This window comes from Parambassis ranga, chromosome 16 (genome assembly GCF_900634625.1).
Source record: "Parambassis ranga chromosome 16, fParRan2.1, whole genome shotgun sequence".
NCBI lineage: Eukaryota > Metazoa > Chordata > Actinopteri > Ambassidae > Parambassis > Parambassis ranga.
In genome coordinates, this window is record NC_041036.1 from 19,574,128 (window position 1) to 19,597,311 (window position 23,184).

Consider the following 23,184-nt stretch of genomic DNA (forward strand, 5'->3'; position numbering starts at 1 on the left):
GTTTTTGGCTGCTATGGCAGTGCTAAGAGGTTCATTCCATGCTTGACATCAGTTTCAGTTTAATGCATACATTTAAGCACATCTAAGGTAAACACATCCATCAGCATCCATCTTTGCTTCAGCTGATTATTACATCTAGCAGTACTGTTAGCCTTGCACATTCATTTAGCACAGCCATGTACATTTCGTCAGACTTTTTCTCCTGAAAACAAATGAACTTATCAGGCAAAGTTTGTTACTTTATAGTCCTGCATGTAAAGCAAATCCCAAATTGTTCTTACAACTTTAGACCTGGTAATGAAAAAGGTGAATTCCAAAGACATTAATGTATTTATAGAGGGTATGCAGCAGTATGCATGTAATTCCAAATGGCTATGACTCATAGCTGACATGCACCACACGATTACAGTAGGATTACAGTTTAGTCACATATTTATTAATAATGTGGCAACCATTTTTCACCAAGCTTCCACAGCTGAAGAAAAAGATGGCGACTATGTTTCCTAACATGAGGTTTCACCGTTTTTAGGCTTAGTTGTTTTCACAGCTCTGCAAAATAGATACACAAACCACATACTATCTATATCATATATATTTGTTTCAAAATGCCTGTGGACACTTTGAATTTTGTCCACAGTCCCAGTGTAGCACAGACTGTGCTGTTGTAAAAATGTGACTCTTGTTCTGTCCTGGTCACTTTGACAGCTGCTGCTGCCCAGGGTGAGCTACCTGACTCTGGTTACAGACAAGGTGAAAAAACACTTCCTCAAAGTGATGAGGTCAGAAGACGTGGAGGAGATGTGGTTCGAGTATGAAGGAACACCACTCAAATGGTGAGTAAATATATTTAGATGAACATATTAAATCTCTCTTAATAGTAATGACTTTCATTTATATATAAGACTATTACTCTTTTTTTCCCCTTGCTAATGTAGAATGTCAGTCGTCCACAGCACATCACAGTAAGAGCCGTGAATTTAGGCCAATATTACAGCCAGCAGAGAAACCATAGCTACTACATAGCTACAATGGTTACCAATGCTATTCTTTTTATTTATGTTTGATCAGAAGAAGATCCACTTAATGGAATGCAGGCACAAAGTTCCACCACAAGGTGTCACTCTTGCAATACAGAAAGTTTACAGAGAATCAGAATCAGAAATGACTTTATTTATCCCCGAGGGGAAATTCTTGTTTGTTACAGACACATAGAAGAAAAGATAATTGAAATATGAAATAGAAATATATAATAAATATCTAGCATTTAAATCCCTGAGTTGTATCTAAAGAACATACTACTGTATAAACCTTTACATAGTAAAGAGCATGACATAACAATGATAATAATGACAGAAGCAGCAAACTAACAAACCACATCAATGTAAGTCTTTATCATCATGTCTATTGGTGTGCAGGTTTTCTTTTTACACTGTAAACGTATGTTTGTTAGTTAGTTAGTTAGTTAGTTATAAATGGAGTAGAAATGTAGTAAATTGTTGTTATTATTTCAGACCTCACAACAGAACCTTAAGATGGAGGGAGTAACCTTCTGCTCTGGAGAATATGTGTTTCCCAGAGTGTTGAAATGAGAGCAATGCAACCACGGTAACTTTTTCCAGCTAACTTTTCTGTTTTCATGGTCTTGATACAGGCACTATCCAATTGGGGTTCTGTTTGACCTCCATGCCTCTAATACAGTCTTACCTTGGAACATCACCGTGCACTTTAAAGTAAGAGACCATCCGTGTTTAAAACTTTAACCAGTGCTGCAACTTCATGTTGCATTTTTTTGATTTTGTTGCACATTTACTACTAGTTTAGTTGCTAAAATACATATTTCTTGCCAAGACCTGGGCAAAATTAGAGATAATAATAGGATGACTCTTAGATTTGTGAATTTATGTAAATTATTCTCTAAGTGCAGTGTCTTCTTCAACAGAACTGTAGCTTTAAATAAATTGTTTACTATGTGAATGTGTGTCAGAGCTTCCCAGATCAGGACCTGCTGCACTGCCCATCCAACTCTATAATAGAGGCTCACTTCATGTCCAGCATCAAGGAGGCTGATGCCTTGAAGCACAAGAGCCAAGTTGTCAATGACATGCAGAAGAAAGACCACAAACAGCTGTGGATGGGCCTGCAGAACGGTGAGGCACACACACATGCTCACACTTTAAAGAAGAAAGGCCTCTGGCAGCTGTTGGGGGAAGTGACACACTTATCATGCAGTCACATATTCACTCATTAACACTGAGATGCACACATGTTGTCTCCCTACAACTCATCCACCTACACACACACATTCACACATATCAGCAAAACACGTGGGAAAATGTGACCAAGACGCAGCCATGTTTTTATAATTATAGAAGAAATCCAATAATGTCTGGAAGTGGTGTGTCTGTGAAAAGACACACCACTTCCAGACATTATTGAATTTCTTCTATAAAGAACGTATCCAAATAGATTAACAGAAGAACACACACTCACACACGTGCAAATCTTTCGTTGCTCTGATAGCAGTCTTTGAAGCCACAATTTCCAAACTTCTCCCACCCAAACACCCACCAGCTTCCCTGTTCCGTTTCCACCCCTTCTGTCCAGACAGGTTAATTTCCTATTTGGCTACTGGTTGTGATTGTGGTGTTTTGTGTAGGTGAAAGCAGGGGCGTTGCAAGCTTGTGATGTGGGATGGATGGGACGTGATCCGTTCCTAAGTGAGGGATCTGTGTGAAACCTGTGCTTGTCGTCGTAAAGCAAAACCAGAGACATTTCAAGGATTATTGCAGGTCAAGTTGATCAAACAAGGCAACCATAAACACTTGAGTGATGTAGTACCCTTTAGGCCGGTGTGTACCAACTGTCACTCCGTTTTGATCTATAATTGTAGTGCCCCCACTTTATTTAAAGTTGGTTATTTTTAGCTTACAACATTTTTCCCATAGATCGTAATTGCATTAAACGTGTGTTATGTTTGGTTAATTTGTCTTTTTACCAATATAAGCTGCAATTTGTCAAGTACCCTCAGGATTTACAGCAGAGTTGAATCAGCAAGACAATATGCAAAACATAGAAAATAATTTGAAATATCTTTGCTTACTGCTTAGCCTTGTGCATATGGACAATCGCCAAAAAACTGAAGCACTTGTAACCAACCAGCACTTCTTCAGTTGCTTATCTCTCCTCTGTATTCTTCTGAAATGACATTAAACAGAGAAGGGACAAGATTTTTTAGTGAATCTAAAAGCATGGAGGATGGCGTTACACATGAAAGTGAGAGATGAAACCTAAACTTTCACATCCAAAAGAGACCAGAAACAGAGACCCCTCAAACTTTCATCCAGTAGAGAAACAAACAGAAGGTTCATGTGAAACAAAGAAATGAAGGGAGACTTAGCATGTGAAACCAGCACATACTGTGTGGAGTCATTTGTGTTTTTGATAGTGAAAGATCGTCCAATTTCCCGCATCTCCTCAGGTGTGTCTTCACACAAAAGAAGTAATTGTATTTTCCTGCTTAAATGCAAGTGAATAAAATCTAAATTTGACAGATATTGATCTGTTTTTGTCCTAACAGATAAGTTCGACCAGTTCTGGGCGATGAACAGGAAGCTGATGGAATATCCCACAGAGGAAGGAGGCTTCAGATACATTCCCTTCAGGATATACCAGGTGAGACACACACAGCCACTGCTTTTCCCTTTCCACAGCTGTATTCAGACTAATACTGGTATAGATTTGCACTTGTACTCAAATTTGTCCTGAAGGTGGTGCCAGAGGGCCGTACAAAAATCAGCAGCACAACCATTTACATTGTCGGACAGTCCTGTCTATAATTGGCTGATAAAAAGTAAAGAAAGAGATTTATTCGTACTCAGCTTAAGATTTAGGGAAGGATAAATCTTTTTGGCTGGCACAAGTGAAATCCTGTCAGCCTTTCATATTGTTTACCTGCAGAGTCTTTGTGCCTTCTTGACATATGTTGTAACAATAATATTATTGTTTTTATCTCGGTATATAATCTTGGAAAAACAAACCTCCAGTGCATTCATGCCTGCAATAATACCCGCTTTACACAATATGAGTAAGCGTCTGAGACTGCATGTTTTTAATTAATATACATAATAAAAGCTAAACTGTTTTTTGATGCCAGTAATTCACACATTTTCTCAAACACTGCTCGTAAATTCACTGCAGCACAAGTGCTTTCTTGTCCCGGTGGTGTCTGATTATATAATCTCCCAACTAAAGAAAGCCAAAGTCTGTGCAAGACATGAAGGGATTTGCCTGGGTGATTTCTGGAAGTTATTCATTTGTTCCTGTACATTTGATACTCATGATGTTTGCATGGTATTCCATTGACCCAAGCGTAGACAGGGGGCGAGCCACAGGGTTCACTGCGGGATCAGACAGACAGACAGCAGCTTCAGGTCGGGTGTTTCCAACAAAGCCGCTGCAGCTTTATCCTGACTCAGGTAAAAAGTCCCTTTTGGAGGACAAAAAAGAAAGCAGGGATGAATAAGCGGCTGGAAAGCATTAGCCCGACGTGAGCCAGACACCAGCGGGAAAAGCGCTTTGAGTCAAGTGTTGGAGCTGTTGTGCTGGAAAAGTGTGGAGAAGATTTCCAACAGTGCAAGAATTACACTTTATGAGTGATTTTCAGCAAAATATGGCATTATGAAGGGAAGCTTAGGCACAAAGAAATAAAAGAGTATCATCTGAGCCAGTCAAGCAAATGAAGAGTTGGAAAACATCTGGTTTTCTGTAACACAACTTGTTGACAGTCTGCTTTGAGTCTAAAGGCTGAGTGTAAGTGCATTTAGCCTTGATCTCCAGTCACAGCAAACAGAAAAGGCCCCTTCACTGTCACCGAGTCCTGCGAACAAATTAAAACCTTTGGGCCTGTCAAGACAAGTTAGGAAAAATAATGTGAAGAAAATGAAGCAGCAAACAATGCAGAAAAAAAGATCTTTTTTTTTTAAATGACTGTGTCAAGTGTCATCTTAATGGAACAAGACACATTAATAGATGTTGAGAGCAGATTTCACTGTAATGGTACAATGATAGAGAACTTTCCTACCAAGCATATTTTTCCGTCACCGTATCTGCTGTGGCTGCTGGTAATTTCCCATCTTGGTGATTTATTATCAAGCGTGTTAAGTTTTAATTAGACCTGCCGGGCTCCACATATGGCTGCATTTACATTTTGCACAACAACAAGGGTGGAGGAACAGCTGTCAATCACTGTCAGCACCGACTGTTTTGCATAAAATCCAAATCTTTTGTTTTTACTTTCACATCTTTCGACACATAAATAATTCATTTCACACTGACAAAAGCATTCTTGTTTTCAGTAATAAAACATAACGCTTTAAAGTGGTGGACTGAAACACGCAGTTCAGCCAACACAAACCGCCCGCGCAGACATGCACTTGTTGCAGTTGTAAAAACCATGTTAGTGCTGGCGGTGAGGAGAAGAAACCCAGGCCGTTCCAGTGTTTTTGGGCGTTTTTCATGGCTGAATTGAAAGTTTCCATGGTCATTTATGAGCCTAGTTGGTTTTAAGACAATTGCAGCATCAAAGCTTGTTACAACCTCAATGTGTGATTTCCAAATACTCTGGAGAACATAAGCAGCATTCCTGAAAAGTCTGGATTGTTGTGGAGATGGTGTGGTTTTAATCTTACAAACTCCTAAATATTTACAACCAGAGGAGGCCTGGAAAGTCTGGAGAGAACTTTAAAAACAAAAAAAGAAGTCTCTACTACGTTCAACAGGTTGTTTTGAGTGTTAGCTTGATTTAGCTGTGTCTTGTTTTGTAGCTGTGTCGCCTTAGGGGAGGATATTGTATTTTCTTTGGAACTGAACCAAAGGTGAGCACACTGTAAATGTCAGTAATAATCCCTCACTACACAGGAAAGGTGTGTGTAAATAGTGTTATTGGAAACCATTTTACCTTTGCTGTTATTTTCTTTGCTCAGCACGTGTATAATTGTCTCAATTCAAAATCATATCTCAGTATTTGCTTTGATGCTGCTGATAAGTTTGGTCCAGGATTGATTGAAGTGGACTTATCTTGTCTATCTCGCAGAAAAACAGCAAAAATTATTTATTATTCAAACATGACAATTCAGAGCTGTTGTCGTCCCATTCAGTGTTTTGCAAGATTTCTTGTGGCAAGACCAAACATGACACGGCAATACCAAGGAAAGGCGCTCAGATAAAAAGAAAGGAAAGTAGATGGAGGCAAAAGGTGCCGACAGTGACGAGAACAAAGCTGTTTGGCACTTAGAAGTCATTGTGGGTGACTTAACAGGAGACAGGAGGAAAGACGCCCCCTGCCCTCGCCCCATCTTACACACACACACACACACAGTCCTTCAAAGCCAGATTGTGGTCTTTAGTGTAAATAACATGTGCTGTGTTTGATGCAGACAGAATTAATGACAACATTCAGTCCAAATAACAGAGGGCTCATTTCCGTCTGGCCTGGTCTCCTCATGGAGACACCTCACAGGCATGGACAACACATCTGTCTGTGTCTGCTTTCAGTTATTATTTTTATCATTTAATCTGCCCTCCTAACATAATATCTACTTTTATTATACATCAAGTGTTGCGTTCACTTGTTTGTGCATCTTCCTGCTCCAGCAGTTACGCCACTCTGAACCCTGCCCCACTGCGCAGAAAGTGAAAATAACTATTCTTCCAAACAGGTATAGCTCCCGCACCGTGACTCAGTGTTTACTCACAAGCACTCGATGTATGAGCAGGCAGTCCACCCCCAGCCATCTCTGCTGTAGTGCTGTGGTGCCCGTTTCAAGGAATGCAGGTTTTATTGCCTTCCAGATATCTTGTAATGCTTGACTGAGAGGAGCGGGAGGTGGTGACTACACAGACAATTACAAAACATGGGAATGCTGGAAACAGTTGTGTGTAATCATGCCAAAGGCAACAGGTGATATGCTTGTTTTGTTGGGGGGGGGGGGGGGGGGTGTACTGCTTTTACAGTAACAGGTTCCAGTAGAACACACTAGAAGGACTGTCTATGGAAATTGGATATTGTTGGTAGTAGGCAAAAATATCTGCTATATCAAAACATTAAAACCCATGACAATATATATTTTTTATCTTTAACAGAAAAACCGAGCAGATGTAAACACACATGCATGTAACCGTGAGCAGGATGCAAAACAAGCCTGTCTAGCTGAATTGTGGCTTCCAGGAGTAGGTTGCAGAGCCACATCAGAGGCATGGTGCAGCCCTTCTTCTTTTTTAAAGTGAAACTTTCCGTGTAAAATTCCCATCTTTACCTCTTATGTCATATAAGACACAGAAAGTAAAGCAAATGCAGCTGTGTTCATTTCATTAGCACAGATTAACCATAACCGTATTATATATTTACCTCCTGTATGATTATGTATATTAGCCATTGATCCTTTTTTAGTTTCTTGGGTTGCGCGATCATTTTTCACATTATTTTCTTGTGTCATTGGATATATTTTTAGACAAACACAGAGTTCAAGAGTGGTTTGTGGTTACAATGGTATAAAAAATAAAAAGCAGCATTTTACTCAATGCTCTCATATAATACCCTCACCTCAACCACAGAATATACCGATGAAGAATGTCATAGAAACATTGCTTTGGTTATGAAAACAGTAGTACTGCAGTGTCATGCTCATTGGTTGTTTGATCACAGTAAACTGCTGCTGCAGTAATCTTTGTACTGAAGATTGTTCTGTCTGTCAAGTTCAGCAGAACAGGTGCACATAAATCTGCCGACCCATGGCCCTGGCAAATTCTGATCCTCGCTGAAATATGGAGATCTCTAAATGGCGAGGGACACCAGATCAAGCTAGCGTGCACATACACTTAATAATTTATGGTTCAATTCAATGGCCCTTGGTGAAGTTTCTTGGTGTGCATTTCAAGTTGAGAGAAGATAGCTGCCAAAATTGAGGCTGGAATTTTAATTTACCAATGGATGGTGTCAGCGTTCAGTGGAAATGCTTTCTCTCAAAGGCCTCTCAATTTGCGGAAACGCATACGGATTGACAGTGCTTTACCCACCCTTCCATTGTTTTACCTTCAATTAGGTGGATTGAATCCCCTCCATCAATTAGGCGACGTCTTGAGTTCCGCTGCTCTTTTCACTCAGCGAGAGCGGCCCATCTCTTTTCACCTGAGTCCTAATGACACCTCGCTCTCTTTGTGTCACCATGTGCTGCTTTGCCAGCTAAGGTGTCAAGCCAGCTGAAAAGAAAGTGTCTTCATCCAAACAGTATCAAGCTTCTCTCCCTAGGGATCAATAGCTCCTACTTTGTACGCAGACCGGCTCAATAATTCATGGTCGCCTATTTAAAAATGCAATGAAGTAGCTGTCACTTAGCGCACTCTCTCTGCTCTGGCCCGCTGCGATGATCCCACACGAAAGGCCGTGCTTCCTGTCAGTGACTCAGTTTTTCTGTGTAACCTGATGACAGGCTTCGCACCTCCATAGCCACCTTCCTCTTGCTGGTTCGCGCCTGGCTCTGGCGGTGTGTAGTTACCACTCGGTTACTTGATCCTTGTCCTCACCGGTTTCCTTTTCACAGTTCCATGATTAGGCCCTATAGTGTGTCAGACTCACACCTCAGGTTGGGTATCTTACTGCGCCACGATTTCTAACACAATCCTTCCATTATCCCATAATGCTGAGTAGGTACAAGGCACAACACCTAATTTCTCAGCAATGGTTGTCTTATTCAAATGTATGTCCTAGTCAGGTAGTGTTTCTTTTCTTTAAAGATTTCATTTTAAAAACAAAGATACACCAAATTTTAGTAAAGTTGTATAGTGTTAAAAAAAGCTTACATAAGTCACTACTTGTTGCTATTTCCTGGATGCTGTCCAGCTCCCAGCACCTTTTTTGTGCCCTGAGAACATGGGTCAGTCAGTGACGAGAACCTCTGAATTTTTAACTGAAGTGATAGCGAGACTGACGTTTACAAAGAACTGCGCTGTTGACATGCTAGAATCAGACCTAATCCAGCAAGTCATTATGTTAGTGTGTTTTTCTGTGTGTGTTTTTTCTGTAAAAAAGGTTTAGGTTTGTTTGTCTTAAACATGTTTGTATACATTTTGATGCAGTATTATTGATATTGTTGTCCATCCTACAGCCGCTTCTATCCATAACCTTTCGAGTCAAAGTCCATTACCAGCCCCGGGACATGGTTTACAGTAAATTCCCACCATGTTTCCCACGAATCCCACTCATGTAGTGTTGCATCTGAGTCTCAGATCAGTCATGAGGATATTTGTTGCACATGTCCCGTTTGTTTAGCCGTCCCATCCTGACTTACTCAGCTTACATTTTAGGCATTTAGCGGTTGCTCCTACCCAGAGCCACTTGCATTGTGGTTGGCAGTAGGATAAGCTTCAGTTCCTAGATCACGATGATGATAAGTATGAGGTCACAGGTCAGAGCCACATCATCGTTACAACATGTGTCTGACTTCAGAAAAATCACATACAGTATGGGAAAAGGAATGCGCCTTAATTTCTCTCTCTTTTTCAGTTTTTGTACTGTTATACTGTGTTTGTGTTATCAAAATGATCAATTATGACATCTGCAGAAAAGAAGCAGCAATTTCACAAAAGAACACCTGACCTCCAGATTAGCTAACTCCTGCCAAGTGAATTCTTAACTAGCAGTAAATGACTTCCAGACAATTTCTGATCAGTAAAACATGTTGTTACAAGCGTCACTTGTAACATCTGTCAAAATGTTGCAGATTGCTAAACATCACATTCTTAGCAGTCGGACACATGAAAGCGGCTCCTCTTGGCTCCACACACTGTTCATTCACAGAATTTACGTGCGTAGCAATTCTTGCCGCAATCTTAACCCTGCGAACTTTGTTCATCACCTCCAAATTCCCCTTTATGTTACAGGAAAGTATCACATTTACAGGATATTCGATTCTTGCTCATTGACCCTTTTTAATTCCCAGTAAAGGAGTCGTATCTTTCGGCTTTCCTGGTGTGTCACATTCAAAGCTGTGAATGCATCACTTGAAAAAATGCTTCTATACTCATAGCATGTGGAATTGCTTTATGTTAAGAAATTCACGAGTCCAGTTGCCTTAATTTAAACTCTTGGACGTAACATGACCTGAATGAATGAGATCGTGCACCGACATTCCCAGAAAAAAGCAGCACTGACCAGTGACTATATTCTCAATCAATGACGAATAAACGATGTGGGCATGTTGTTTGGCATCGGAGTGAATGCAGATTGCAGATTTTTCACAGTAGACTAAAGTTAGATGCTAATGGGTTGTAGTGAATAGTTATAAGTAAGTATAAGTGTAGTGAAGTTTGTCTACTCAGATTGTCATATTTTTAATTACAGACGATGAGCGACAGGCCGTTCATCCAGAAACTGTTTCGCCCTGTATCACCGGAAGGCAACACACTCACACTCGGTGACCTGCTTAAGGAAATGTACCCAACTGCTATAACAAATGATGGTAAGTCCACACACACATGCACAAAGTCACTGATTTTTCTTGAGGTACGCCACGCCAAACAGCACAAGCAGCTAATGCTAAAGTTTTGGCCATGTTCTTTATCTTAGTTTTTCTTATCAAATATGGGCCATGTTGTGTTCCAGAGGTGAAAAAAGAAAAAAAGCACATTTTCCTTCCGTTTTATTTTATTTACACTGCCGTACGAGGCATGTCTGAGATCCATGTCTGATAATATGGGGGGGGGGGGGACTAGATGAGGGAAAACAGAGGCGGTTGCCAGAAAACGTCAACAAATATGTGGGAGGAGGTGAGGAGATGAAGAGCAGATAGATAGACTGAGGAGGCACTCAGAGGCGAGGAGAATGATAGCAACAGGACGAGGTGCAGAGAGTTGCGGTCTAAACATTTAAACTTATTTTCACTTAAAATCACATCCATCAACATCAACTTCATATTTAAATGCTGTGTTGCTGCATTGCTTCTGTTTTAAAGTCTGATTTGAAATATGTTTAACACCACTGAAACCTCAATACAATAATAACTAGGGCTTATTCTATAGTTTATATTTTATTTGCAGAACTACTACTGTGCAAAAAGCACAGTATGCATGTGCACACAAAGTGAAACACAAGTAGTAAAATCTTAAAATATGCATAATAACATCGTCAGTTTCAGCAGAATGCACAAGAATTAGCGTAATAATAGATAAATGGCAACACTCATATGGAGAGAGCTGACGTGGCATTTCAAAGTACATTTTGACAGCAGGCTTAAGCTGGGTGCACTTGTGGCATACAGTTAAGTTGCAGCTGCGGCGGAGGTGTGGTGATAATGAAAGAAGAGATGAGAGGAGCAGGAGAGAGAAAGAGGGTGAGCAGCAGTCTAAACAGGCAGTGTCTGCAGAGGAGGAGAGAGGAAGTAGATAAGGAGACAATAGTGTGTTAGGACAGAGGACCCGCAGGAAACTCACCTGCACAGAGAAGACAGAATTAACACCCCCTCCCACCTCCCCCGTCTGCCTGCCTACCCGTCTGTCACTCTCATTCTGTCTACATCCTCCTCTTATATGTTTACAAGTCACATTCACTTTCATAGAAGAAGTTTTGCACTGAATTGGTACATTTACTTGACAGCAGTGATACAGTAATATACAGAATGAAATTGGCCTATTGGCACATTTATTTATGAAAAGAAGTGGTGGCCAGGAAAAAAACAGCACAGGAAAATACCACTAAAGGTACAGAGTAAAACAATATTCCAACAATAAATGGTTAAGTTCTGATAATAGGTCCAGTTGTGGACTTGAGTCAGCCAGCCAAACTAAGATGCAGTTTTTCTTCTTCTGTTGTGCTCTTTATAATCTAATGTAATTAACGTCCCTCAATGGTTGCCAATAAATTGATGAGAATTTACATCTCTGTTGATAAAACAAACACGAATGGTCAGAACTTCCGCTGAACCAGACATGTCAGAAAGTACCCCTTGTTCAACATGTTTGTGGTTGCCTAGCTTTCAGTTGAAACATCTGAGATGTGCCAAGCACATTGTTGAGTTTGGCTTCAGGCTGCATGAAATCCAGCCATCACTGCATCACTTCACTTCATCTCTGAATAGTAACAGCTGCTTGGTTCTTTCATTGGATTGTTTTTCCTTGTAATGCATGGCATAGTGGATACTTATCCACTTCAGCCCCAGTCTTATAAAATTGTTTTATTTTCATTTTATTGATTGCTAAATTTAATGTTTTGGCAACACTTGGCGTGACTGTTAGGCAAAGGCGGTGATATCCTCTCGCTTCCTCTTCTCTCATTTCGTTTTGTCTCAGTAGTTTCCCTGATCTGAGTCTCCCTTTTCCTCTTTGATCTTTGTCTCAGGTGTAGTCTTCAGCATCTTCCCTGTCTGCTGTGGACGTCTTTCATGTCTTTGACGTTAAATCTCCGCTTTTCTTTGCTCTCCTCCTCTCTTAGTGGAGTCTGCCAGCCTGCCTGGTGGATCAAGGTGAAAGTGGCCCTTTTGTCTCTTGTCGTTTGTTTGGTTTCCACCTCTTCCTCGGCTGGTAGATGAGCTGGGTGATAGGCAGGGATTATGGCGGTGTGTTTGGATTAGACAGACTGGGATGTGTGTTCAGGGACTGTGGCGGGGTGGCGTTGGTATTCTTTTTAAGGAAAGGGGGGCGGAGTGCTGCTGGTAGTATTGTACAGAGTTCAGAGAACCTTTTTTTTTGCATAGACCTTAGCATATAACAAATCTGGGGTGTTTCACTTCTCTGTGATCTTTCAGACATCAAATAACAAGGGTTTTTCAAACAAACTCCCCCTCTGTTATGTCTGAGAGAGGATTGGTGCTGACCCCTCTGAGGCCCAGAAACCAGTCATGGCAAACAAGTGGAGGGTGGCTTAAATTATGGGGGGAAAAAAGAAGGGGATTCCCAAATCATTGTCGAGCAATGGTCAAAAATTCTGTGTTGCTGCGAGGCTATCATTCCCCCCCACGCTGCGGGAAACAAACCCAAACAACATGTTCCTGTAAGCAGTGGTCAACAATGACGCTCTTGAAGCTGTCTCATCTACTTAGCTTTTTTTTCCAACCAGGTGTGTTACTCAGCAAGATTTTGGCTGGAATCTGTCTAAAGTGTATTGCAGAGATCAGAGCCTGAAGTGTGATGCTGCCCACACATGACATGGGTTCATTGCGAGACAATTCTTGTAAGCAAAGCTTCTTTGTTTTCTCTTCAACCTTTATCGGAGGTGAGGCCAATTATAAAAAAAAAAACCCCAGCATCGATTATTGTCTGTGAATAATCAGAGGAAACCCCCCACCCCAACCATCAGCGGCCCGCCCTGACTCCCCTCTCTCTCCCCATCTGTGAGTGACACCCTACCACCACCTCTACCACTCCATCATCCACCTACGCTCCACCCCATTTCAGTCACATCTGTGGAACAGCTTACTCACTATTGGTACTATTGGCTTCCCCAATACAGGTTGCATCAGGCCAGTACAGCTTGTGTTTATCAAACAGCTTACTTACTTCACAAGCTGGAGGGGGGAGGGGGGAGAGGGAGCGGGAGGGGGAGAGGGAGGGGGAGGGGGTGTAGGTTTCAGTGGCTGTTTTGATACAGCAGATAGTGGGTTATGGTTCATGTGCGTGGGTGTGTGAGATGTGCACCAGACGGGAAATCAGAAAGGCTCGAAAGCCTCGACGATGACTGATTACAATGTGGTCACCTGCCATCTTTTTTTTTCTGATTCTATACTTATAAATTAACTATTAAAATGCTGCATACTCTGTGGATGTTTAGGTGGAGCTGAGGGGGAAAATGTATTTTGAAACAAGAAACTAATGATAAGCTATTGTTTTCTTTTTTTATTATTTAAAGTTCTCATGCAAGTGCTGGTAAAACCTGGTAATCTGGTAAAGGTCAAGGTCTTGTAGAAAATGGTACTGAAACCAAGTATCATACATATCAAAAAGAATACAAAATACTCAGTTTTATATGCACGAGACATGAAAGAGTAATACAATGTGTACTGAGATGACTGGACAGTAGAATATCAAAAAGGCATTTTGTTTAAAGTTCGAATAGGATATATTGTGAAGGTACGGGGAGGCAGTTTCGTTCTTTTAGATCATTAATAGTATTTGTATCTTGTAGTAAAGCCAGAGAGTCTGTAGCATCCACATCAACTTCAACACTGGTGCTACACCCGGATATTAGGAGTTGTCAGAGCAGAATCGCTGACCCACTAGACGCCTACAGCACATGTGTGGAACACTTCATCCAAGGGGACTTGAAAGTATTTTAACTGTATACATCTGCCTATGGAATTTGTAGTGCCCATGCTTGTATATATATATAACAAGTACTAGATTAAAATTAAGATTAACTTTATTAATCCACGTGGGGAAATTAATAAAGAATCGACCACGAAGGGACTCGAACCCTCAATCTTCTGATCCGAAGTCAGACGCCTTATCCATTAGGCCACGCGGTCCTGTGATGCATGTGCAGTTCATATATGGATGGAAGTTTGAGGACTCCCAGTTTCCAAAGTGTGTTTGCTGGCCTCCATTTTTTGGGAGGTTCTTATTCAAATGCACAAAGTGATGATCTAAATACTCAGACTGCAACAATTAGTCAAGGGATAGAAGTTTAGAGCTGTTATAAGATTTCCCACTTTTACCACTAAATACTCCCTACCAGTAAGCTACAGTTGCATGTGGCATCCATTCACTTTTGGTCATTGACACCATGCTACCATGTGTTTCCATACAATTTGTGGTGATTCAGTGTCAAGAGTACAGGATATATACTACGTCTTTCCAAAGAACGTTGCTAAAATACACACACCAAAAAAAAAAAAAAACCTTTATCCCACACACAACGAAATAATCTGTGTCGGTCCAGTCATCTAGCGGTCGTTTTGGTCCACCAGTTCATTTGGTCACACAGTCAGTCCAAGCGGCTGCCTGTCATGAAGTCAGGCAGTTTTTGCAGTGAGGAGAGTGCAGCGTTGTGGTCTTTCTAAATAGTGTTTGGCTGCGCTCGACTGGCAAAACATGTCTTCTTGGCCGGCAGTTGCACACCACTCAACCACAGGGTGTGTGCGTGTCTGTGTGCGAGCAACAAATTAGTCCACTTTTATACAGTTGCTGCTACTTTTTCTGTGTATACTAACCATTAATAATATAATATAATGTTATAATATCATAATATTAATAACCACAGTGAATATATGTCAAGCAGAAGTTGAGGAGTCAGCAGTGCGGTAAAATGTGGATATTTTTCAAACATTTCAACGCTACAATGTAATTAAATGTTTGTTTATGGCTTTATACAATATCTCTTTGCAGTCATTTGATCCTTGCAAACCTTAAAATGGAATTACAAATGGTGCCTATCAGATATCAATGCCTCATTGCGTGCAAACACATTTGTTTGCTGGCACCAGAAGCTGCTTTTCCTGCCATTAATGGTCATTGCTGCAATGCTTTAATGATTCACAGGACTTTGCATTAGTCAAATTCGGAAAGCACCCCTCAACATCTCAATTCCTGTATGATATTCCTCAACATTGTTTCCTTTTGCACAACACATCCTTATATGGTTGTTCTACCTGTACCTTTTAAAAAGCCTGAGGGCCAATCAATCTCTGCACCCTTTTACTGTAAGGCTTTGTGCCACTGCCAGGCTCTTGGCTCACAGGTTATTCAGAGTGGAGGATTTGTGTTTCTTCACTATGTTTTGGAGTTATTATGGATTATGGAGAGATTATTGTCTTTCAGAATGTAAAACTCAAGCCTCAAGCTCACTCATATGTAAGTGTATATTTTTAGCTACCTAGTTACGTAATTGCATTTTACATGCCACTCATGTCATACTCAGAAGTAGATATGCACAAACCGTCCATGACATCACTGAGGTTTTTGTGGAGCCTTTTTAGCGGGAGGCTGTGTCACCATGTTGGTCTACAGTAACTCCAGTTTAATCCAAGTGCAGGCAAAAACGGTTTTGGGTTTTTTTTCTGTGGAACCAGCCCTAGAGGTTTAGTCACACCATGTTCATTTAATATGCCAAAACACATGTCAATTAGAAGCAACAGAAAAAAAACCTTAACAGGAAATACCCCCTCACAGCATCATCAGACTGCTAAGCTCTTTTCCTGTGTTAGACTTCTTGCAATGCATGAGTACTTTGCACAGATGTTTGGTACCCACCAACTGGCCAACAAAGAATACCAAAGTTTAATTCATCCTGCTAGGGACATTAGAAAACACAACTGTTTGGGGTACAAGCTCAGCCTTTGTTTTTTTTTTTTGAGTACTTTTGAATAGAAAAGAACTGAGTGTGTCCAATTATGCGGAAATATCTACACAAATTCTTGTATGCCAGGTGCTAGAATTTAAATCAACTCCAAATGTAAGAATTAAGTCAATCACAGACATACCACCCAACCAAATGTTTTGATTGAAGGTAGACGCATTGTTAAATGTCAAAGTTCATGCTTTACTGGAAATGATAAGGGACGCTCTATATACTTCTCCGATAACCGAGAAGTGCCATCTGCCTTATTTCTGTGGGGAAAAAGTTTTTCTCTATCCAGTTTTTTTGTGGCCTGAGGAGTCTCAGCTGTTCTGATGTCGCAGACGATAACAATGTGTTTATTGCATCCCGATGAGGCTTAAAAAATGTTAACAAACCGTGCAGTGTTCACAACCAGGGAGTGACCTTACCGGTAAATTCAGTGTCTTTTTTTTTTCTACATTTTTCTCACGTCTCGTTATTACTGAATCAATTTTCTGTGGGTTTGAGCATGAGAGTGCAAACATGTGTCTGAGTGATCTGGTGTGATGATCTACGGTAATATGTGTTTGATTATGTGCTGTGTGTGTGTGTGTGGGTGAGTGTATTGGGGGTGTGACACTGTGAAATCCCCCCATTTCTCATTGTGAGACGATACGCCTACTCCGCCCATATCTGCCACTGTTTGCCAGGCAAAGGTTAGAGATAGGTAAGAAACACGACACTGGTGTGTGTGTGTGTGTGTGTGTGTGTGTGTGTGCGTGTGTGTGTGTGTGTGCGTGTGTGTGTGTGTGTGTGTGTGTGTGTGTGAACCAGAGAAAGTGTCTTCTCATTATTGCTGTCATATAATCAAATTCACACCTTTTACTTTCTGTATATTAATAATTTACTTTCAGTCACTTTCTAACTGAATCCTACATTTTTTTTCTCTTGTTCCACTCTTATTTAAATTATTTATAATTTGTGCTCAATTTGTATCCAAAATGAGCAAAACCAAGAAAGAGAATCAATAACATAACTTGTAGAGATGATAATAATAATAATAATAATAAACAAATTAATGTAATTGTTTAAAGCAGCTAGAAGTCAGGAAAACAATAATAATAATAATTATTATTATTTTTTAACATAAAAAATAAAATAAAGTGTTTTTAGTATTTTTTTTATCATACGTAAATTAAACTTTCAAACAAATCATTGAAATGAATTATGGCTTCTAAATATACCAAGTAGTTCTTAGCTCATGTCTTTTAGTAAATTAAGTAAAAAAAAAATATATATATATTTTTTTTTTTTGCTTAATTTTTATTGTCCTATTATTTTTTTTCCTAATATTTCTTCCAGTCTGTCTAGAACCGATGATTCTCTGTATTGTTCCAGCTACAGCATTTCCTCTGCAAAGTGTAGCAGCTGGCATTGGGCTTCTCTATCTGAGGTGTTTCAAGCAGTAGCAGTGCATCACCTCATACAGCCTCTCTAGACTACAAGCTGGTTTACTGACATTTGCCTCACATGGGTGCTTGCATATTAATTTAAAAGCACATCAATTACGATAAATTCAACTTTTATCTCATGACCTTAGAATCGTGCAGTGCTACTAAAAAGCAACCAAACATTTTAATTGTATGCAGAACTCTGTCATTTCCCTCTGCTTATGTGCTGATATCTCTACAGTCTTCAGTTATCTGTCAGTTGAAGAGACATCCATGCATCACATTTTGATTTATTGTGAAATCTAACCTAACCTAGAAAATTAGAATTCAAATTAGTAATACTTCTTTTTTTCCTGCCACCAGCAGATGCAGCCTTAACCTCAGGCCTAAATGTGCACATGTGCAGTTTTTGGAGGGCAACAGTTTGTTGAGAACATTGCACTGCTTTCCTGGCATTAACCTCATACACATTTCTGTTTACCAGCTAGTCAGCAGGTGTAGGGTGGAGCCGCTTCTCAGACCATCAGTTACCACTCAGCTTCAACCGTCCTCCTGATATTACGTGGAACCAAAATGTCACGTACCCAGCGGATGAATGAGGACAACTTATACACTTTCTGTGTGAGTGTGTGTGTGAGTGTGTGTGGTCAGTAGCGATAGACGGGAAAAGGCCCGTCACTGTCTCTTTTCTCTCACGCACATATAGATATTACGTGTTTGTGACTTTGCAAACCATTAGTAACAGTTACAGATGTTTTTCTGCCTCTAAGCTGAACCAAACTGAAGACTGCTGCAGCAGCAGTTTTTATTCCCTTTTTTATGTTAAGCATTAAAAAAATTGCATTATGTTAACACATCTCTCCCTTTCTTGCCTGTTCAGTGCAAATATGATTCTTTAAAAGAATCAGTGTAGAATTTAGATTAAATTGTCTTGAAACTGTTTAAAGTTGTGTTCATTTTTTGGCATTTAAACATATTTTGAGGCTTGAGATATACTGTTAATATTAATGCACATACAAAATAAATGACTCTATTTCACATATTTATAATGACTTTATTTCATTTATTGTTTGTCGTAAATGTTTTTGATATTTTATTTGTAACACATCAGCAAATCCTTCATCTTTTTAGTTACATTGTTTTTTTATTTTTATTTCTGTGGAGGAGGCCATCTAACCGTTGTCATCAGTAAGATCATCATGTGTGGATATGGTACAGTTAAGAAGCCTCAAAGTTTCCGGCCTCTTCGGTGTATAAATCATTAAAAAGCTTTTCTGCAAATTACTCGTTGGCCGTTACAAACTGATGAAAGTTGAGAAAGTCGTTGCTCGTAACGGACGATTTTTCGGTCATGGCCTTTCACTGATGGGTGTCGTCCTTGTTGCAGGAGGACACGGAAGCTAAAGATGTATACTTTCTCTCTCTCTCTCACACACACACACACACACACACACACACACACACACACACACACACTGTCAGAGTGAAAGTTTAAAAATTGAATCCTGTCACGAACACAAAAACTGTCACTCCTTTCTCCTTCATACAGACATTAGCTCGCACTCTCTCTCTCTCTCTCTCTCTCTCTCTCTCTCTCTCTCTCGCTCTGTCTCACCCACCGCACCAGTGGTATCACTGTACTGTCTGATGTGGTCTGTTTCACCTCTACCTACCATGTTATTTCCTCTTTCCTTTCTGCCATTGCTCCCTTTGTCTTTTTGTTTTCTTCTGTCTTTTTATTCTTCATCTTCTTTTCCTTCCTCCCTCATTCCTTATTTTTCATTCTTTCACTCTCATTTCACTCCTTGTCCCACCGTTAGGCCCTTCAGAAAAAATATGATGTCATGGATGCTGCTAATTAACCAACTGTCTATTATCTCTGTCTCTCTCTCTCTCTGTCTCTCTCTCTCTCTCTGTCTCTCTCTCTCTCTCTGTCTCTCTGTCTCTGTCTCTCTCTCTCTCTCTCTGTCTCTGTCTCTCTCTCTCTGTCTCTCTCTCGCTCTGTCTCTGTCTCTCTCTCTCTGTCTCTCTCTCTCTCTGTCTCTCTCTCTCTCTCTGTCTCTCTCTCTCTGTCTCTGTCTCTCTCTCTCTGTCTCTCTCTCTCTCTGTCTCTCTCTCTCTCTCTGTCTCTCTCTCTCTGTCTCTCTCTCTCTGTCTCTCTCTCTCTCTGTCTGTCTCTCTCTGTCTCTCTCTCTGTCTCTCTCTCTCTCTCTGTCTCTCTCTCTCTGTCTCTCTGTGTCCAGGTGAGCAGAAGCGCTACCAGGTTGTGATCCACGGCATCGAACCGTTGCTGGAGACCCCCCTGCAGTGGCTCAGCGAACACCTCAGCCACCCCGACAACTTCCTGCACATCTGCGTCATCCCAACCCCCACTGACTGAGGTCAAGCACCCCCCCCCTCTCACTCGCTGTCACCTCGCTGACACTGCACCGGCCAGCTGCCTAACCCACCAGCCAGCGGGGTAATCCCAGACATGGTAGCGCATTACGGTGGAAACTAAGGAGATCAGATGATAAAGATGGATGCGAAGGAGATATTTAACCAACCTCCTTTTCCATCTTCTTTATTTATATTTCTATCCTACTACTACTACTACTCCTTCCCGTCCCCCCGCCGCCCCCTCAGAAAACATCTTGGATCAACACATGGATGACATAAAGCGGAATATTTCTAACTCCTCCTCGTCCTCCTCCTCTTCCTCTCTGAACAAACATCTCCGCTGGAGAAAAGGAGGTTAACATATTCTTTTATTTTTTCCATCTTTGCGTCCATCTTTGTCCCCGTCTAGTCAGACTGTCCTGTAGACAGCCGGGGAGTTTCCAGTCCTGCTGAAGTTGCCTTAGTTTAATATACTCGTGCATCATCATCATCTTTACTGTCATTTTTAAAAACATGTGGACAAGAAATATCCATATACTATCCTTACTACTATTGAAGTGAGCTTGGATGAAAGGAGGACAAACTATTGCAGAAGTGACTCGTATTTCCATTCACTGACACCAGCACACCGAGGAGCTGGTTTGGACTGAGCAATGGACACTGCTGTTGAGCTTCATTTGTGTGTGGTACTCTTCCTGGGTTAGCATTAAATTGTAGCTTTAACTTGAAAACAGTTTAATTCCTTTATTTCCTTAACTTTCCAGCTTTAACAACTTCAGTGTTTTTTGTTGCCATTGACATAATATAAAATTATCCTCAGCTAATGGAGTCTGCCATTATGAAAACCAAAAGGATAAAGTTAAATAAAATGCTGTTGACTTAGCTGAAAGGGAGCCTGTCTGTTTTTAACTTATTTTTTTTACACCTTCTGCACAAACAGATGGAGATGCAGGATTTTCACAAGGTAACATTAGAGTCATCCAGCTATTTATAAGGCTGTAGCATTGTTCAGAGCTTATAGAGGTGGGGGGGGGGCACATGTTTTCAATAGCAGGTGTTGATTTCTCTCCATAACTACAACACTCTAGGTGAGTTACTGTGTTTTTTTTTTTAAATCATACTTGGCCCAAGTTTCTTTGTCTGTTGCCAAACTTAAAATGAGCATCTGGTTTTGTTTTATTTAAAGAACTCATCTTGGATAATGAGGCGGCAGGCACGGTTAGCAGGTTGTCTGACATGTTCCGCGTATACTTTGTTCATCATGTTTTAGTTTGCAGTAGCAGACGAGACCTGACAGCATAATAGGGGGAATTGAAAAATACCAAGAGTAATGTGCGTCGCTTCATGTTGAGACTTATTTTTTTAAAAGCCTGCCTCGCATGTAAGCATTTTTTTTTTGTTACATCTGTTCACTAAAATAAAGTTATATTAAAGAAATTAATCAATCCATGTATTCTGATATTTTATGGACAAAGCAGTGGTAAATGTTGCAGCTTTAGAGCATATATAATGAGTATATAAATTTTAATTGTGTGTGTTTGTTGCCTTCCTGTGTCAATATGGCACAAAAAAACCTCATCAGACGTTACTAATGCTGGACATACAGTGCCAGCAAACACACTTAGTGGCTGACCTAGTGGCATACTGTTCCAAAAGTATGCATGCATGCCACAATGGAGACGCACTACAGCATCACAAGATGGTAGCTTGAACTTTGGCCCTCTTGCTCACATAAAAAAATTCTGAGCTCTGATGTGGTTGCTTTATAATGCTGTTTCATGTGTTTACTTGACAGCTCAGTCATGTAATGTGTGCAGAGGATTGTGGGTAAGAATAGCCTGAAAAGTAAGCTGGCGTGCATACTACGGCTGTGTCTCATTTCAGGGTCTGCATCCTTCGGAGGACGCAGCCTACGCGGTCTCAGGAGGCCGCGTCCTCCTGAGGATCCTCCGGAGGATCCTCCACCGTTGGTAAATGGGACGGTCTGGCCTTCAAAGCACTTCCTGATTGTGGCGCGACGTCATAAATTTTGCCCCGGGAAAAACAAAAGCAGCGACAGCGACACAACACGGACTACACAACAAACGGGACAACAGTGTGGATTTAGACATTTGGAATATTTTAATATATTTATTTGTTGTTGGAGGAAGAGGAGAGGCGGCTCCAGCGGCAGCAAAACCGGTGACGGCTCATTTTCTTCAGGCTGGGAGAGCGCAGTGGGGAGGTGACGGTAAGCTGCTGTTTAACCATATTATTGATCATAATTAATATACCGGTTACTGAGCAAACGCTAGATATATAACCAGTAGATAGACAAATATGATTAAATGTAATTTATATTTGATTCAATCGTAAGACTTGATACAGGGTCTGTAATTTTAATACTTTAAATAAATAGCTAAATGTGTAAGAACCCTGCAAATAACCCTGAAACCACTGCTTTAATGTGTCATTAAGCATCAGGTCTGTCACTACACCAGAGAATTACTGCTGGGTGGAGGAGAGTGGGGCTCCCTGCAGGACCAGCTGTCTGTCCTGGAGGAGGTGTACTGACCATCATCACCTTTGGAGGGTGAGGATACATATTTTATAGCTTTTCATATTTTAAGCTGCTTTGGAAGCCGCTCTGTTGAAGTTATTATTTTTATTTTTGCCCTTTTTAAAAACATCTTTAGTAACATGGCAGCCGCCGATCGTCAGCTCTGCAAACCCTGATGGACGATGTGGTGGACAGAGGAGACAGACACCCCCCTCCCCCAGATGATGTCCCACTCACAGCCAGAGGACTCCAAGGTCTTCACCGTGGCATCATCCAGTCCAGCAGCACCAAGGACTCCTGCTCAGCCAAACATTTATATATATGTTCTTTGTGAATAGTATTTTCTGCTGATCTTTATAAATAATAAACTGTACATTTTCATAATGCCCACTGGTAAATAGTTAGAAATGTTCTGTGTCTTTGTAAATATTGTACATAACACAACACACACACAATAAATGATTTACTGTGGTCACTGAGAAGTTGTTCAAAAGTTTACTTCAATTATAAATAGG

At 40.7% G+C, this 23,184-nt stretch overlaps 1 protein-coding gene and 1 non-coding gene across 6 annotated transcripts in view; one reads left to right on the plus strand and one right to left on the minus strand.

Annotated features, from left to right (window-relative positions):
• Positions 1 to 21,571, plus strand: part of atg5 (ATG5 autophagy related 5 homolog (S. cerevisiae)) — a 33,901-nt gene extending 12,330 nt beyond the window's left edge. For 4 of the 5 annotated variants that reach the window (XM_028426460.1, XM_028426462.1, XM_028426461.1 and 1 more), the window contains 6 exons: positions 706 to 833; positions 1,652 to 1,730; positions 1,985 to 2,147; positions 3,578 to 3,672; positions 10,397 to 10,514; positions 19,995 to 21,571. In XM_028426460.1, coding sequence (XP_028282261.1) covers positions 706 to 833; positions 1,652 to 1,730; positions 1,985 to 2,147; positions 3,578 to 3,672; positions 10,397 to 10,514; positions 19,995 to 20,131 — 720 coding nt within the window. In that variant the 3' untranslated portion in view covers positions 20,132 to 21,571. Of the gene's footprint in view, positions 1 to 705; positions 834 to 1,651; positions 1,731 to 1,984; positions 2,148 to 3,577; positions 3,673 to 10,396; positions 10,515 to 18,235; positions 18,609 to 19,994 lie in introns of those variants that run through there. The other variant, XM_028426464.1, reaches the window with a different exon arrangement.
• On the minus strand, positions 14,438 to 14,510 carry trnar-ucg (transfer RNA arginine (anticodon UCG)). Its single transcript has one exon. It is a non-coding gene; the product is annotated as a tRNA-Arg (tRNA).
• Positions 21,572 to 23,184: the final 1,613 nt, after the last annotated feature.